The 18,899-nt window shown below is 35.6% G+C and overlaps 3 protein-coding genes across 3 annotated transcripts; 1 reads left to right on the forward strand and 2 right to left on the reverse strand.

Annotated features, from left to right (window-relative positions):
• Nucleotides 1-4,907: 4,907 nt before the first annotated feature.
• Nucleotides 4,908-6,544, reverse strand: LOC115983155 (F-box protein CPR1-like). Its single transcript, XM_031105779.1, has one exon. It carries the CDS (start codon nt 6,438-6,440, stop codon nt 5,241-5,243), a length of 1,200 nt encoding a protein of 399 aa, XP_030961639.1. The 5' UTR covers nt 6,441-6,544; the 3' UTR covers nt 4,908-5,240.
• A 5,200-nt stretch (nt 6,545-11,744) lies between these two features.
• LOC115987182 (F-box/kelch-repeat protein At3g06240-like) lies at nt 11,745-13,278 on the reverse strand. The gene has a single exon (XM_031110682.1). The coding sequence runs from the start codon at nt 13,239-13,241 to the stop codon at nt 12,060-12,062; it is 1,182 nt and encodes a 393-aa protein (XP_030966542.1). The 5' UTR covers nt 13,242-13,278; the 3' UTR covers nt 11,745-12,059.
• Nucleotides 13,279-16,716: 3,438 nt separating this feature from the next.
• On the forward strand, nt 16,717-17,664 carry LOC115985138. Its single transcript, XM_031108106.1, has one exon. It carries the CDS (start codon nt 16,717-16,719, stop codon nt 17,662-17,664), a length of 948 nt encoding a protein of 315 aa, XP_030963966.1.
• The last annotated feature ends 1,235 nt before the right edge of the window (nt 17,665-18,899 follow it).

Here is an 18,899-nt window from a genome sequence, read left to right on the forward strand (position 1 = left end):
TGTAGAAGAGATTCTGGAACTTCGAAAGCCCAATGGAACCAGCTGAGACTCGTTTATGGCTACCCAATAACCAGCAGAATTTAAAACAAGCATAGAGTTTGATTCTTTCAACCTAACAGGCCATTAGTCAAAGAAGCCATTATTTATTTATTTAGCTATCAATAAAAGAAATTATGTTATGACATTGTCTTCACAGAAATATATAAATTATGACATTGCCTTTTATTTGACATTGAATATTACCAAGCTACATTATTGGGTTTAGAAGTTAGCGGGAAAATTACCATATTCTAAGGGGAAAACACTGTTTCCATATCCATATAGAGATCTTTGCAACTATCATATCAATAAAGGGGGTTTGCAACTATTGAAGAAGTAAAAGATTCAGGAATCAGAATTGAATTTGTTAAATGATTTGTTATATCATAAAATCGTAGGAGAAGATTGGGAAAAAAATGGTAGAAAATTGGAATCCGACCCTTGTAAAAGCCAATAACACTTTGTTTGTAATACTATTCTTAATGATGCCTAACTCAAAACCAATTGTATTAGTTCACCTCAGCACATAAAAGCTGGATATATAATTATTGAGTCTAATTTAAAAAAAAAAAAAAAGTGTTTACGTTGACCATAAACTGATAAACCATGTAGCTCTGCTTGAGCCAAGGAAGTATTAACATGACCTTGGAATGGTAACATGCTCACTAAACAAGCACTTGGCTACTCCTTTTCAACATTCTCAGTTTTAGAGCCTCTTAAACATTTTGTTCTCTTCTTTTAAACTGTAGTCAGGAGAGCTATAATCTAGATCTTTTTGACACTACCAGAGAGAAGCATAATCAAATAAGGATTATGTTAGCCAAGTATTGTTTTTTTGTTGACTTTGCCAAATCTAGGTTTGTGCAAGACAGTCATCCACATAGAAATATAAAAAACTAATAAAAAATAACCACAAAAGGATAAGGTAAACCTAGGATACAAATCAAGCTTTAAGCAGAAAATTAGTTCACAAAATTTTTCCTTTTTTTTTTTTTTTTTAAAGTAATAAGTAATAACATAACAATATTCATGTCATGTGGGTTCCATTTCACTCAACTATAATAGTTTTAAATCCTATCATATTTGGGAAAAAAAACCACAAGCATTAAAAAATTATAGTCATGGATAATTTTACCCTGCCTCATCAGACCATTACTTTCATGCCTTTTGGAAAAGAAAAGGAGCATTCAGCATTACCCAATCACAGCTTGAGTTGTAAATAATGACACTTCTTATCCAAATAGCATATTTTCTACATCCATTAATGCAATCTTCTCCACAAAAGTAGCAGGCATAGTTGGGAAAGCTAGAATACCAAGACCTTCTCATGTAGAGTTTCAGGATCCAATAAGTCTATACACACAGAATAGTTATCTAATTTTTCACAAATTCTCCTTTAAATTTGTGTTGTGATGGCCCGAGTCAGGTAAATACGTAAGAGTGATAAATCTGAACTTTTCTGAAGCCTAAGCAAGGACCTTTTTGAACCAAAAAAACACCATGCCTGGTGCAACTGAAATAAGACTAGAACATTTTCCAATTCCACAAAATAAGAAGTTTACTCTATGATAATGATTCATGCAGACCATACTATCTCATCACCCAAACAATCCTCAGTGGTCGAAGGGACCATATGCAATCAAAGCCAAATTTTCCTTGTACAATTCAAGATGTTCCACTTGCAAGCCATCTCCAACAGAAAGTGGTAGTGTGATCTGAATTTCTCTCCATTGGCATCAAATGACATCATTCTAGGCAAGCAAGCTGATTTTGTTGCAAAAGTTTTTTCTAAACTTTAAAACCGTCAACTATACGAAGTAGACTTAACACACCACTCTATCAAGGGGATTACAAAAGGATAAAAGGTCAAGCACAAATATTTTGGGTTTCTTATCATATCAAATTACTTACTGGAACATGCCTACATAGAAGCTAGTTACCACTTACCAGACGCTATTTCGCGCTTTGGCTGGCCATAAGCAATTCAAAAACAACCCACCTCTATTGTTCTTAACATCATTGTTGTCCAATTGATACTTGAAAATCAAAATAAATAGTGAGGATGGGATTAGTCAATTTATTGAGAGAGTAAGTTCATAAAACTAGCGTCCTGTGTTACAGAACTCTGCCAACTATTACAATCTGCCATATTGTTATGGGGATTACAGAAAGGTTAGAAGGGTGAAGCACAAGGAAAATCCAATTTTAAACTTTTTTTTTTTAATATAAGTAAAAGAGAATATTTTAAACTTATAGAAAATAATATAACCAATAAGAGCCGACACAGAATATTTTTGCTCAAAAGTACTCTTTGCTGCTTAAGTTCGCCATAAAGGAGACAAAGCAAACTCAGTTTTTGGTGCAATGCATATTTGCATAGATCCAGATGTATATTCTATCGAAAATAATAGGGAAAATTGCAACAGTTAATAGTAGTAGATGGAGATTAGAGATGCAGAGTTTAAGAATCTGAAGTATTGAATCAAGTTCAAGACTCAAGATGGTGAAAGAAAGAACATGTAGATAGAACCAATTTTAAAGTGTGTGCAAGATAAAGGATGACTATTCAATGTCCATGCAAGAGGTAAAATATAGTACCTTAAGTATTCTATTTCATGGATGTTAACTTAAAAGTTAAAACAGAGATATTTGCATGCATCATTAAAAATAGGAATTAGTTAATTTAAACTCCCTCTGATGGCTGTCCCAATGCCAAGGTATTTGACAAGCTAACAACTGTACACACCCCAAAATTCTTCTTGCCCAACCAAACAAAAGTTCAGGAAATATATTTCATGTAGCTCACATCCTAACAACTGTATTAGCCTTTAAATTCTTCCTTCTTCAACCAAACAAGTTTAGTGAAACCATAGTGTGTTTCTTTAGGATAAAGAACACAAAAGTACTAACAGAAACACAACATTTAGGCACCTAAACTAGTTGATCCACATCCAATGAACAAAAAAAAATGTGATTGAATCCATCTAAGCATGAGATAATAGCATTCCTTATCTAGATAAATCTCTCAGAGGCTATGATAAAATTAAATAGCAGAATCACATATCTTGGGACAGAGACTCTTTGTCCTATAAATTAGCTTCTTATTGTTAGGGTAAATATACTACAGAAACAAACAAAGACCTTACAGCTTGAGCCAGGGAAGCAAGAACACTTGACTACATCTTTTCAAAATTCTCTTCTCTTTTTTTGGTCATTTCGTATTCTAAATTGTAGCCAAGAGAGCTATAATCTAGATCTTTTTAACACTACCACAGTGACACATAAGCAAATAAGGATTATGTTGGCAAAGTATTGTTTTTTATTGACATTACCAAATCTAGGCTTGTGCACAACAAACATCCACAGAGAAGTATTGTATGCTAATATATAGTAGCCACGAAAAGGATATTGTAAACATGGGATAAATACTATCATGCCTACTACTAAAGGAAACTTCACCCATACCACTAAGGACTTCACTTCTAATTTGCATGCCACCATCCACTTAGTAAGACACCATGTTTGCTCCATCAAGTAAAGCAAGGCTCTCCATGAAGGTAGCTACACATGATTGATGTTGGATATCAGAATCCTTGTCATGTAAAGTTCTAGTGCCAACTAAAACAAACTTCTTTTCTTGATTGTTGGTCTGGACGCAGCGAATCAAAAGTGAACCATACATGGTGAAGCCAATGCAAACAGCTACTCTCTCAAGTGGGACAACAAAAAGTTTATTCCAAGACTCAAGGACGCCATACTTCCTCATCATCAACATGGAGTAGTGGTAGCCATGATGTTCACTTTGCCAAAATGGAAGGAAAGCCAGTTTCCCCTTGAATGATGCAAGACATGTCTGAGATCTCCTTATTGACAAAGAAACATCAGGCATTCCTAACATTCTAAATTTCTCATTATTGACATCAAATGACAAAATCAATTCACTCTTGCGCTTCCCATCTCCTTCTACGTCACTTGCATTCTAGTGCAAAGCAACACTAACCAATGGGATTGGCAAACGAGAATTATTATCATATAACATAAGATTGGCTCTCAATGACACCCCAACCCATCTCCATGAATCCGAATTTAATGCGTACACCTCAATGCCATCAGGTATTTATGGTCTTTTCCAAGGACAACACGAAACCCTCACAACCTTGTAGTCATTATTCTCCGAATGCTAAGCAAATCCAAGTGTAACAACACCTAAATATCCTAAGCAAGAGTCAGGCAACCTCCTGAGTTTTCTAATGCTGGAGGTTCCTCAAATATATAACATTATCAGAAATGGCGAGACTTACAATATCAGCAAGACACACTAACCCATTGCAGAAACTGACTATTTGGGCAGACCCAGATGGAAAATCAAAGGAATATCAACCTCGGAAATCCTATCAAATGAGCGGTCAAAAGCAACCGTACAGACTGGTCTGTTAGAAGAATTCATGGTGGCACGTAAATGCCACGGCATGTGTATGATGTAACCATTACCATTATCATGATCATAAGCTAAGTTATTGAGGTGAGTTGAGACAGACTCTCTGTCATATAATTAGCTTCTTATTGTCAATATTAAGGGTTACTACAGAAACAACGAAAAGACCATGCCGCTTGAGCCAGGGAAGTAAGAACAAGACCTTGGATAATATAGCAGGATCACATATCTAGGGACAGACTCTCTTTCATATAAATTAGCTTATTATTGTCAATATTATGGTTAAACGTACTACTGAAACAAACAAAAGACCATGTAGCTTGAGACAGGGAAGTAAAAGCAAGACCTTTGAATGGCAACGTGCTTACTAAAAAAGCACATGGCTACTTCTTTTCAAAAGTCTCTGTTTTAGAGCTGCTTTTCTTCTCTGCTCTTTTTTTTTTTTGGTCATTTCTTCTTCTAAATTGTAGTCAAGATAGCAATAATCTAGATCTTTATAACACTATCAGAGGGAAACATAAGCAAATAAGGATTATGTTTACCAAGTACTGTTTACTATTGACATTGTCACATGGCCAAATCTAGGCTTGTGCACAAAAAAGGTCCAAAAAGAAATGTCATATAATAATATATAGTAGCCACAAAAAGGATATTGTAAAACTGGGATAAAAATCAAGCTTTTCGCAATGCTATCATTCTTGCTACTAAAGGAAATTTCATCCATACCACTAAGGACTTCACTTCTAATATGCATGCCACCATCTGCTTAGTAAGACACCATGTTTGCTCCATCAAGTAAAGCAAGGCTCTCCATGAAAGTAGCCACACATGAAGGATGTTGGATATCAGAATCCTTCGCATGTAGATTTTTAGTGTCAACTAAAACAAACTTGTCTGCTTGATTGTTGGACTGGGGACAGCGAAGCAAAAGTGAACCATACATGGTGAAGCCAATGCAGAAAGCTAATCTCTCAAGTGGTACAACAAAAAGTTTATTCCAAGACTCAAGCACGCCATACTCCCTCATCACCCAGATGGAGTATAGGCAGCCACCACGTTGTTCACTTTGTCCACATGTAAGGAGAGCCAGTTTCCCCTTGAATGATGCAAGACGTGTCTGAAATCTCACTATTGACATAGCACCATCAGGCATTCTTAACATTCTAAATTCCTCACTATTGACATCAAATGACATAATCAATTCAACCTTGCGCTCCTCTTCTCCTTCTATGACACGTGAGATCCAGTGCCAAGCTCCACTAACCAATGCAGCTGGTAAAAAAAAACTTTTATTACTAACATTGGATCTCAATGACATCCCAACCCTTCTCCATGAATCTGAACTTAACGAGTACACCTCAATCTCATCAGGCACAGACGGTCTCACCGTAGGATAACTCGAAATCCTCAAAACCTTGTAGTCATTGTTCTCCGAATGATACGCAAATCCGAGTTTAGCAAAACCCAACTTTCCTAAGCAAGAATCAGGCAACCTCTGGAATTTTCTAATGCTGGGGTTCCACAAATATATAACGTAATCAGAAATGTTTAGACCCCTATTAGCAGCAAGACACAATAACCCATTACAGGAACCGACTATAAGAGCACGCCCAGAAGGAAAATCAAAGGGAATTTCAACCTCAGAAATCCTATCAAACGTGCGGTCAAAAGCGATCGTACAAACTGGTCTGTTAGAAGAATTCATGGTTTCATGTGTACGCCACGGCATGTGTATGATGTAACCATCACCATCGCCATTATCATTATCATTATCATGAGCTAAGTTATTGAGGTGAGTTGAGATGAAATAGGAGCTGGTGATTGAGGAGTCCCAGGGTTTGGAAACGCACCTGAATCTTATGAGTGATTTGGCAGGCAGCCTTGTCAGGATGTTGAGTACGATGTCGTCTGGGAGATCATTCTTCCTTCGTCGGAGGAGGAACGGTGGTTCTGTCGTTTGTGACATTTTTCAATGGAAGAGTTGAGAGTTGACACACAGAGACAACCTCAGAGAGATTTTATTTTATTTTCTTTTTCTTTTTTAGTGATCTTTGAACTTGTTATTTTATTTGTAAGGCCCGTGTTTGGTTTTGAGAAAAGTATATGATCTCCAACTCTTAGAGCATCCACAACCCAATCTTATATCTCATCTTATTTTACCATCTCAAAAAGCTACTTTATTAATTATACCATACCATTTTACAATTCACCCAACATCCCAAAATTCTATTATTTTACCATCTTATTAAAATATTATTTTTTAATCTTTTTTTATTATTACTTTTCCAACCGTCATTTTTTTCTTTTCAAAATCAACTATTCCCAGTTTTTTCAAATGCTTGCATTTCCAACGTTCAGCCTGCCAGTTTTTTTTCTTTTCAATTTCAATTAATATTTTTTTCTCTCTCTCTCAATAAATATTAAAAAAAAAACCCCTATTTCCTCAGTTCTATCATCTCTCTCTCTCTTCAGTCACCGGTCTCAACGCTCTCTTTTTCTCCCTCTCTCAGATCAGCTCTCTCTTTCTCCCTCTCTCATATCAGCTCTCTCAAACCTTGCTCTGTGTAGATCAACGATGGCTGAGCATGGGCCCACCTTGCTCTGTGTAGATCAACAATGGCTGAGCATGGTGGGTCCGTGGAGGTGTCCTTGCTCCGTGTAGATTGGCGGTGGCTGAGCATGGTGGGTCCATAGAGGTGCTGTGGTTTAGGTTCGTTCGTTTGGGTCCGTGGATTTGGTCTGTGGAATGGGTCTAGGTCCGTGTAGATCGGTGGTGGTGGTGGTGCGTTTGCTCATCGGTGGGTTTTTTTTTTTGAGATGGGTTTGGTGATTGGTGGTAGTGGGTTGATGGTGTTGCTTTGATTTTGATTTTGATTTTCTTTGAGAGACCGACGGAGCTTCGGTGAATCGGCAGAGGCAGAGGCAGAGGCTTGGTGATTCGGACAGCGACTTGGTGATTGGAGAGAAAAGCGAGGCTTGGTGACAGAGGCTTGGTGATCGGAGAGAAAAGCGAAGCTCGGTGACAGTGAAACGAATTTGGAGATGGGTGAGGGTGAATCGGCAGAGGCAGAGTCTTGGTGATTCGGACAGCGGCTTGTTGATCGGAGAGAAAAGCGAGGCTTGGTGACAGCGGCTTGGTGATCGGAGAGAAAAGCGAGGCTTGGTGACAGTGAAAACGGATTTGGAGATGGGTGAGGGTGAATCGGCAGAGGCAGAGGCTTGGTGATTCGGATAGCAGCTTGTTGATCGGAGAGAAAAGCGAGGCTTGGTGACAGCGATGGCTTGGTGAGACAGCGACTTGGTGATCGGAGAGAAAAGCGAGGGAAAGAGAAAAGCTTGATGGCGCGAGAGAGAGCAGAACTTGGTAGTGTAGGAAGAGAGAAAGAGAGAGGTTGAACGGACTGTGTGTTATTAAAATAAATTTTTTTTGGATGGCATTGCGCTACAGTGCGATCTCATATGTGAGATCGCACTGTAGCACTATGCCAAAAAATTTTGGCCGGTCTCCGGTATAGCTATCCAATTGCTGGAGTAATTTGGGCCCAAATGCCAAATATGCTTTACAATATGGCATATGCCATTTGGGCTGCGGATGCTCTTATTGGCATTCGAGCTCGGAATTAAACAGCTTAGGTTCTATTTAAAAACAACTTATTTAAGTTAAAAGTGAAAATTTTTTGTTGAAAGTATTATGGTTAAAGTTAAAATGTAGTTGAAATAGTATAATGAGACTCATGAATAGTACCAAAAAGTACAGTAAAACTCATGAATAGTTGCAAAACTAAGTTAAATAGTAAAAAAAAACTGGTTTTTTAAGCTAATACCAAATGCAACCTTAACTTAGAATTGGATATGTTCAAGCCAATCTTAAAACACAATATGTTTTTAATTTGTTCAAATTAGTAGTGGAATCAGCATAATAAATCCTTTTAGGTTTAGATAATAGGAATCGGTAAAGTGTCTTAAGATAACCAATTGTGCAAGAATTTTTGTTATTGCTAGGGGCAAAACACAGTAAAGGAGTGTGAATTTAGGCTTTTACTTGTCACCTATACGAGTTACCAACCAAAAGGAAAAGGTTAAGAGTGGGATAGGGTAGAAAAATATTTGCTGAAGAGATCTTAGAATTAGCCCAGACTTTTTTATGGCTACCAAATAACCAGCAAAATTTAAGGGGAGATTATCATTTAACATAATCCTTATTTCCTTATTTGCTACTAAAAGAGTTTGTTAAATGATTTGTTGAATTATAAAAATGTAGGAGAAGATTAGGAAAAAACAAATGGTATAAAATTGGAAACCTACCGCTTAAGTCAATAACACTTTGTTTGAAGTACTATGCTTAATGATGCCCAACTCAGAACCATTTGTATTAGTTCACTTTAGCACATAAAAATTGGATATATAAATAACTATTCAGTCTAATTCAAATAAAACGTGCTTATGTTGAACATTAATTGATAAACCAACTAGCTCTGCTTGAGAGAAGGAAGTATTAACATAACCTTGGAATGGTAACATTCTCACTAAAGAAGCACTTGGCTACTCCTTTTCAACATTTTCAGTTTTAGAGTTTCTTTTATTTTGTTCTCTTCTCTTGGTCATTTCTTCTTTTAAATTGTAGTCAGGAGAGCTATAATCTAGATCTTTTTTACTCTACCAGAGGGATACAAAAGAAATAAGGATTATGTTGGCCAGGTATTGTTTTTGTTGACATTGCCAAATCTGGGTTAGTGCATGAAAGCCATCCACATAGAAATACCAAAAACTAATATAAAATATCCACAAAAGGATAATGTAAACCTAGGATACAAACCAAGCTTTAGCAGAAAATTGGTTCTCAAAAATTTTCCAATTTTTTTTAAAGTAATAACATAACAATAGCCATGTGGGTTCCATTTTACCCAACTAGAATAGGTTTAAGTCCTATCATATTTGAAAAACCAAAAAATAAAAAAATAAAAAAATTATATAAGTCATGAATAATTTTACCCTTCCACATCAGACCATTACTTTCATGCCTTTGGGAAAAGAAAAGGAGCATTCAGCATCCCTCAATGGCTCAATCACAACTTGAGTTGCAAAATAATGACACTTATTATCCAGCAATAAAATCCTCTTCAAAAAAGTAGCAGGAATAGTTAGAAAAGCTAGAATACCAAGAACCTTCTCATGTAGAGTTTTAGGATCCAATAAGTCTATACACACAATAATTATCCAATTTTCACAAATGCTCCTTTTCATTTGTGTTATGAGGTAAACACATGAGAGTGAAAATTTTGAATTTTTCTTACCGGCCCAAGCATGAACCTTTTTGAACCAAAAGTACACCATGCCAGGTGCAACCAAAAAAAGGCTAGAAAAGATATTTACTGCATGACTATGATTCGTGCAGACCATGCTCTCTCATCACCCAAACAATGCATAGCTCACCCAAACAATCCTCAATGGTTGAAGTGACCATATGCAATCAAAGCCAAATTTTCCTTGTACAATTCAAGGTTTTCCACTTGCAAGTCATTTCCAAGAGCAAGTGATAGTGTGATTCAATGGGGCAACTGAATAATTTCTGCAGGGAGTGATATATTTCCAAATTTCTCTCCATTGGCATCAAATGACATCATTCTAGGCAAGCATGTTGATTTTGTTGCATAGGTTTTTTCGAAACTTAAAAAACATCAACTAGACTAAGTTTACTTAACGCACCACTCTATCAAGGGAATTACAAAAGGATAAAAAGGCCAAGAACAAATATTTTGAGTTTCTTATCCTATCAAAGTATTTACTCAAAAAATGCCTACATAGAAGCTAGTTATCACTTACCAGGCGCTATTTTGTGCCTCAGCTGTCCATAAACAATTCAAAAACAACCCATCTCTATTGTTCTTAACATCATAGTTGTCCAATTAATACTTGAAAATCAAAATAAATGGTGAGTATAGGATTAGTCAATTTTTTGAGAGAATAAGTTCATAAAACTAGCATCCCGTGTTAAGGAACTCCACCAACTAGCACAATCCGCCACATTGTTACTTATGGGGATAACAGAAAGGCTAAAAGAGTAAAGCATAAGGACGGTCCAATTTTACACTTGTAGGAAGTAATATAATCAATAACATGAATAGGAGCTGACGTATAAGTTTTCACACATAAGTACTCTTTCTGCTTTGGTTGGCCATAAAGGAGACAATGCAACTCAGTTTTTGGTGCAATGCACACTTGTATAGATCCAGATGCATATTCGATAAAAAACAATTAGAAAAAGTGCAATAGTTAATAGTAGTATCTGATAGAGATTACAGATGGAAAGTTTAAGAATAGGAAGTATCATATCAAGTTCAAGAATAGAGACGGTGAAAGCAAGAACACATAGATAGAACCAATTTTAAAGCATGTGCAAGAAAAAGGATGACTATTGGATATGCATTCAAGAGGTCAAATATAGTACCATAAATATTCTATTTCAAGGATGTTAACTTAAAACAGAGATATTTGCATGCATCATTATAAATACTCATAAGTTAATTTCAACTCCCAGTGCTGCCTGTCTAAATGCCAAGGTATTTGAGAAACTAACAACTCTACACACCCCTAAATTCTTCTTGTCCAACGAAATGAAAGTTCAGGAAACACATTTGATGTAGTTCACAACCTAACAGCAAAATATGCCTTTAAATTTTTCCTCTTCAACCAAACAAGTTTAGTGAAACCATAGCATGTTTCTTTAGGATAAAGAACACAAAAGTATTAACAGAAACACAACATTTTGGCAGCTAAAGTAGTTGATCCACATCCAATGAACAAAAAACAAGTAATCGAACCCATATGAGCATGAGATAATAGCATTCCTTATCTATATAAATCTCTCTGTGGTTAAAATTTGATAAAATAGCAGGATCACAAATCTTGGGACAGACAGACTCACTATCATATAAATTAGCTTCTCATTGTCAATATTAAGGGTAAATGTACATCGGAAACAAAGAAATGACCATGCCACTTGAGCCAGGGAAGTAAGAACAAGACCTTGGAATAATATAGCAGGATAACATATCTAGGGGAAAACTTTCTTTCATATAAATTAGCTTATTATTGTCAATATTAAGGTTAAATATACAACTGAAACAAACAAAAGACCATGTACCTTGAGACAGGGAAGTAAGAACAAGACTTTGGAATGGTAATAAGCTCACTAATAAAGCACTTGGCTACTTCTTTTCAAAATTCTCAGTTTTAGAGCAGCTTTTATTCTCTCCTCCTTTTTTGGTCATTTCTTCTTTTAAATTGTAGTCAAGAGAGCAATAATCTAGATCTTTTTAACACTACCAGAGGGACACATAAGAAAAAAATGATTATCTTGACCAAGTATTGTTTTCTATTGACATTGCCAAATCTAGATATCCACAGAGTAATATCATATTCTAATATATAATAGCCACAAAAGGATATCGTAAACCTGGGATAACAATCAAGCTTTTAGCAATACTATCATGCCTACTGCTAAAGGAAACGGAATAACAAGGGAAGGGTTTCACTTCATCCATACCACTAAGAACTTCCTTCTAATTTGCATGCCACCATTTGCTTAGTAAGACACCATGTTTGCTCCATCAAGTAAAGCAAGGCTCTCCATGAAAGCAGCTACACATAAAGGTTGTTGGATATCAAAATCCTTCTCGTGTAGAGTTTTAGTGTCAACTAAAACAATCTTCTTTGCTTGATTGTTGGACTCAACGCAGCGAATCAAAAGTGAACCATACAGGGTGAAGCCAATGCAAGCAGATATTCTCTCAAGTGGTACAACAAAAAGTTTATTCCAAGACTCAAGCACGCCATACTCCCTCATCACCCACATGGAGTAGTGGTAGTCACGTTCAATACTTCCAAATGAAAGGAAAGCCAGTTTCCCCTTGAGTGATGTAAGACATGTCTGAGATCTCACTATTGACTTAGAATCATCAGGCATTCTTAACATTCTAAATTTCTCACCATTGACATCAAATGACATAATCACTTCACTCTTGTGCTCCTCTCCTCCTTCTACTACACGTGAGATCCAGTGCAAAGCTCCACTAACCAATGGGATTTGCAAAGGAAAATTATCAACACATTCCATAAAATTGGTTCTCAATGACATCCCAACCTTTCTCCATGAATCCGAACTTAATGTGTACACCTCAAACTCATCAGGGATATGCGGTTTAATCCCAAAATAACGCGAAATCCTCAAAACCTTGTAGTCATTGTTCTCCAAATGATATGCAAATCCGAGTGTAGAAGAACCCAAGTGTTCATAACCCATCTGTGGTAAGCAAGAATCAGGCAACCTCTTGAATTTTCTAATGCTGGGGTTCCACAAATATATAACATTATCAGTAGTGGTGAGACCCCCGTTATGAGCAAGACACAATAACCCATTGCAGGAACCGACTATTTGGATAGACCCAGAAGGCAAATCAAAGGGAACTTCGATCTCAGAAATCCTATCAAAGGTGCGGTCAAAAGCGACCGTACAGACTGCTCTGTTAGAAGAATTTGTATTCCATGGCATGTGTATGATATAACCATCACCATTATCATGAGCTAAGTTATTAAGGTGAGTAGAGATGAAATAGGGGGTGGTGATTGAGGAGTCCCAGGTTTTGCAAACGCACCTGAATCTTATGAGTGATTTGGCAGGCAGCCTTGTCAGGATGTTGAGTACAATGTCGTGTGGGAGATCATTCTTCCTTCGTCGGAGGATCGGTGCTTCTCTAGTTTGTGACATTTTTCAACGGAAGAGTGGAGAGACTTCTGGGTTTTTTTTTTTTGGTTAGCTTTTGTTTCTATTGAATTTGTTATTTTATTTATTTATAGGGCTCGCTGGTTTTTGTGTAAAATATTTTGTAAGCCCATTTTTGTGAATTAGGGGTCCACCATCCATAAAATCTGATCTAGGAAGTGTTTGTGTTTAAATAATAGTTTTTGTTTTGTATTTTCACAATAATTTTTTATTCCCATATTTTTTCACAATACTTAAATAATGATACTAAAAATCTCTAATCAATTAGGCTCTTATTTTCTTAAATTATTGAATTTTGATATGGCTGGTGATGTATCATTTTATAGTAAATAGTTTATCAGTTTGTTAGCATTAAAGCTTGGCATTAAAAAAATTAATTTAGGTTCCGTTCAAGATGGGCTAAAAAATGCAGTTTTATTATTATTATTACTATTTAGGCTATTTTTGCTACTATTCTGTTTATTTTTTCTACCATTCATGAGTTTTATTACACTTTTTGGTACTATTCATAGGTCTTATTATACTATTGGAGCTAGCTTTTAGTAAAAAAATTTCAGTTTTAACTAAATAAACTGTTTCCAAATAGTGGTGACTTCAAAAATTTTGTTTAGGAGGGGTCATTAAGAAACTTACATTAAAATTTTTTTAATAAAAAAAGAACTAAAATATATCGAGTTATCGACAAAAAAGAAAATGAAGTTTTACAATTTTCTTTTACAAGTTTTCAAATTTTGAATATTACATGATAGTTCATTATAAGTAATTTATTGCCAATGTGGGTAGCTATAACCATTTAGTTTTGTTAAGTTTGTTTAACATTTTTATTTTTATGCAGTTGTTATTATCTATTAATTTGTCATTTTTTTTATAAAAATATTTTAAACTAAATGAATAAACTTAACTTATTGGCACTCTATTAATTATTGATGCACACAATCACACTCATTGATACATAAAATAATACACTATGTGTTTACTTAACCAATCAAATGCTTGAACAATCACTAACTTTACAATTTTTCTTCTTGATTTTTTCTGATTTTATAACAAAAAGTTATTATAACATGATACCAATACACACATATATAATAAACCCTCTCTATTTCCTAATTATTAAATTATATAAAGTTATATTATACTTATACTGTACACAAGAGCATCCACACACATTATTATTCACACAAATATCATTATGACAAAAACTAATGCACACAATTAATATTAGACACCCTCACATGCATATAATATAAATTTATAATAAAAAGTGACACATATAATTCACAAACACTTACTCATACTCTTAGAGTTGGAAATACTTGCAGTAAGGGTGTATAAGATTTAAGTCAGGATGTGTAAAAATATTTTTAAAAATATATTAAAGTATTAAACTAACAAAAAAAATATTATAATTATATATATATATTTTTTTTTTTGAAGTTAGGGGGTTCATTTAAACCCCTGAACAAAGTGTAGAGCCACCCCTGTTCTCAAACAAACTCTTAGAATTGCATGCAAAATGTTTAATCGATTTGCTATTTAATCATAATGCTACTATCCCCATGATGGACCCCTTGTTATCTATTTGCAGGAACTTTCTCCTCCAAATTTGAGCTCAAATCACTTCAATTGTGTATAAATAACCAAACCAAGTTTTGGCAAAATTAGTAGCATCCCAAACTGATAATATTATTTTGCGTGATATTATTTTGCATGATATCACAACACCGGTGGGGATTAATTTGTTGGCTATTGACAAAGCTATACTCTTTTGCACTAGAACTATCTATGTTTAATACTGTTAATCTTCTCCTTACCAAATAATAATAATTGGGCCAATAAGGACAAGTACAGCAGTTGAATGAAGATTTTGTTTCCCAAAGGCAGGCTATTCTAGATTATATGATTTAAATAAGAAAGGCATAGTCCAACAGAGATTACAAAAAAACAAAAAAGCTCCTTGGAAACTGTATATTTTCTATTCACATTTACAATTAGAATTCAAGGAAGCGAGTTTATCATTGATGCTGCGAAAATTTAAAAATTCTCAACTAGACATAACTCACTAATTTATCAAAAGATTAGATTAAAAAAAATTAAAAGGTTAAACACAAATAAATTTAATTTCTTGTCAATAGATTACACACGTATGCAATAGGTATAGAGCCCAAAACCTCATCTTTCACATTACACTTTTTTTTTTTTTTTTTTTTTTAATAATGTCTTTCACATTAACTTACAAAGGGAATAAGTGCCATTTGAATTAGAACTTATTGACACAAATAAATTTTGTATTTTATTATCGCACAAACAGAACTTACCGGCATTGCACTGATTGTATCTCAACTCATTAATCCAAGTCTTAAGGGGTGGGACTAAGGGTCGTTAATGGGCCAGGTCGGGCCAGCCCGACCCATTTTTACTTGGCTCATGGGTACAATGGGCTGGGCATAATAGGCTATTAACTAGTTAACGGGCCGGGTCGGGCTAGGCCGAAAGAGAAAACATCAGCCTATGACCTTGCCCATGGGCAGTGCACATTTGGTCTTTAGCGAGGTGGGCTATTAGGTTGGGCCTAATGGGCTACCCATGGGCTTGCGTTAGCATATTATTTTATTATTTTTATAAGGAAAGAATCAATTTTTTATAAGGGAATAATCAATCTATTTTTTTAAAGGAAAGAATTAAAGAATTTAATACTTAATTACAAATTTTTTTAAATTCAAATCTATTTAATTTTTTGTTTTGTTGATGGAAACCTATTTAATTTTTTTATTAAGGCTTTAAATAGTTTTTTTATTTTTATCTTTAATAATAAAAAATGTCAAATGGTTAATTCAAATTTGCTAGACTACTAGAAAAATATATATTTAGTAAACCAAGTTTAGCACAATTACTTTGAATATCTTAGTGGTTGAGGGAGTTCTTTTAAGAAATTTCTCTATAATATCTCAGGATCAATCCTTCATACACTTCCTATATATTTTTGTTATGAATTATGAGTTATTGGGCTAGGCCAACGGGTTAGGCCAATGGGCTGGGCAACAAGTTGGGCTACTGGGCTAGCCCACCGGGTACCCATGAGCATAAAAACTAGCCCACGGTCTGACCCACTGGGCTAGTGGACTACCCATGGGCCTTAATAACAATGGGCCGAGCCGCCCATTAGCTCAATGGGCCGTTGGGTTTCTTGGTTGGGCTGTGGGCCGTGGGCTATTTGATGACCCTTAGGTGGGACTATCATAAGCTCAGAAACTTATTTGATGAACAAACTGTCAAAGCTATTCAAAGAATTCCTATTTCCTTCCACCCACAAGCTGACAAGTGGATATGGACTGCCACTTCTAATGGGCAAATGTCAGTGAAATCAGCTTATTAGCTTGGCCGGAGAGAGAACCCGCCTACTAGTCAAGATGTGTCAAGGGGAGAAATTTGGAAAACCAAGATTCATGAGAGACTAAAAATGCATTTATGGAGGATTGCAGCAAATTGTCTCCCTACTAAATCCTTGTTGGCTAGATATATTAATATTGGAGATACGACCTGCTCATTTTGTGGCTTGGAAGAAGAGACTTGTCTCCATCTATTTGTTATGTGCCCATTGACTAAAGCCATTTGGTTTAACAGCCATTGGGGGTTCAAGTTTGATGGTTTGGGTCTCTCTTCCTCCTCCCAATTCATTCAAACCTTAATATCTCCTCCGAATGCAGTTGGGTTGAATCCATCTATTAAGGCAGAATTTTTACTACACGGTGCAGTGATATGTGATGTGGTATGGAAGTTAAGAAACCAAGTTCAATTTGAGGGAATTTCTCCTAATTTGGAGGGGATGTTGTTAAAGATATCCAGATCTGTTGCTGAGTTCAGGAAGGTCCTTGAGTCCCCGTTGGGGTCTTCAAGAAGTAGGATCCAATCAGTTTGGTCTAAACCAGATAGGGACACTATTAAGGTCAATGTTGATGTTGCCTACAACACCGAGAAGTCATCCATTGCGGCTATAGCTAGAGATTGGAGAGGGGGAGTGGTGTTTGCTTGCTCTAAAAGAGTAAACACCACTCTCCCTCTCCAAGCAGAGGCAGAAGCTATAATCTGGGCTCTCAACTTGGCAGCAAACTTGGATACTGACTCCATTTTCATTGAGAGTGACTCGAAGACCTGCATTGATGCACTGAAGTGTCCTAACCAAGAAGCTCCTTGGAGAATAAAAACCATCTGCAATGATGTTTTAGCTTTAAAATCGAATTTCTCTAATTGTAGTTTCAGTTGGGTAGCTAGAGAAGCAAATGTTGCTGCTCATGTATTAGCCAAGTGGTCTTTGTCAAACAACTACTTTGGCTCTTTTGATGTGGGGTTGGGGCCTCCTTGCTTTGTTTCTGTTATTAGAGCTGAGGCTCTTTCCTTGGCTGTGTAGTTTTTGTTGTTGGTTCAATAAATATGTTGGTTCATCAAAAAACAAAACTTACCTGAATGACTACATAGATGCTGGTTTAGCTTTTCCATACACTCTTTTATGCTTTGGCTGAACTTGAAGCACTCAAAAAATTTAATTTTCACCATCCCTGTCACATTAGTTTGGTTAGTGTACTATTTGCAGGAAGTTAGTAAAACTAGCATTACTGAATATAAAACTCCAACCATACTCAGCTAGTCGCTGTTTGGGCCCTTTGGGGGATTACAGAAACACCAAAAGAAATAAGCACATGGAAATTCCAATTTTACTGGTATAGGAACCAGCTTGACCAAACATTACTATATAAGAAATGGCACAGAAGTTTTTGCTCAACAAGAGTTACAAATACTCTTCCGTGCTTCGGTTGGCCAAGAAGGAGATTGCAAACTTAGTTTTAGGCTGAATGCACATTTGAATAGATCAACACAATAATTAATAGGATTCAGAATTGGAAGACCAAAAAGTATAAAAAATGAATCCAACATTTCCAATTCCCAAAATTTTTTTCCCCTCAATAATTAAAAGACTAGAAAAGTACTAATAGAAGCACAACGCTTACAGTTGAACATTCTTGTTTTTCCAAATCCATAGTAATCAGTAGACAAGTGATTGAACCCACATGACATAAGCATGAGAGAATAGGATTAGAAAGGTAGATCTCTCTTGGAGGGGATAGAGCATAGAGCTTTTACTGGGAAAACAAGAAGGTGACCTGAAAATGGTACTATACTCGCAAAAAACGGAGTTGGCTGCTCCTTCAACAACCTCAGACTTAAAGCTTCTTTTATTCACCTTTTCTTGTTTTTTAATTGAAATTAGAGAGCTATAATCTAAAACACAACAAAGTCACACAAGTAATGGATTATGTTGGTCAGTTTTGGTTGACATTACCAAATATGGCTATGTGCATAGCAACCATTCACGTATACAAATATCAAATACTAATATATTGTAGCCACAACCATAAAAGGATAATTTAAATCCGGGATAAAAATGAAGCTTCTAGCATAGTGGCGACTCCAGGAAATTTTGTCAGGGTATTCCTCAACAAGCATAAGTTACACAATTTAATAAAAAGAAAATTTTATATATTGACAACAACAACAATCAAAAAACACGCAAATACATAAAATTTATAATTGCCTTCTACGAGTTTTCATATTTTGAAATCATTGCATGATGTCTCATTATCAATG

Source organism: Quercus lobata, chromosome 4 (genome assembly GCF_001633185.2).
Source record: "Quercus lobata isolate SW786 chromosome 4, ValleyOak3.0 Primary Assembly, whole genome shotgun sequence".
NCBI classification, from domain to species: Eukaryota; Viridiplantae; Streptophyta; class Magnoliopsida; order Fagales; family Fagaceae; genus Quercus; species Quercus lobata.

Bases quoted from the DNA above. Each gene is read 5' to 3' on its own strand.
- LOC115983155 (XM_031105779.1), bottom strand. From the start codon at position 6,440: ATGTCACAAACGACAGAACCACCGTTCCTCCTCCGACGAAGGAAGAAT.
- LOC115987182 (XM_031110682.1), bottom strand. From the start codon at position 13,241: ATGTCACAAACTAGAGAAGCACCGATCCTCCGACGAAGGAAGAATGAT.
- LOC115985138 (XM_031108106.1), top strand. From the start codon at position 16,717: ATGCATTTATGGAGGATTGCAGCAAATTGTCTCCCTACTAAATCCTTG.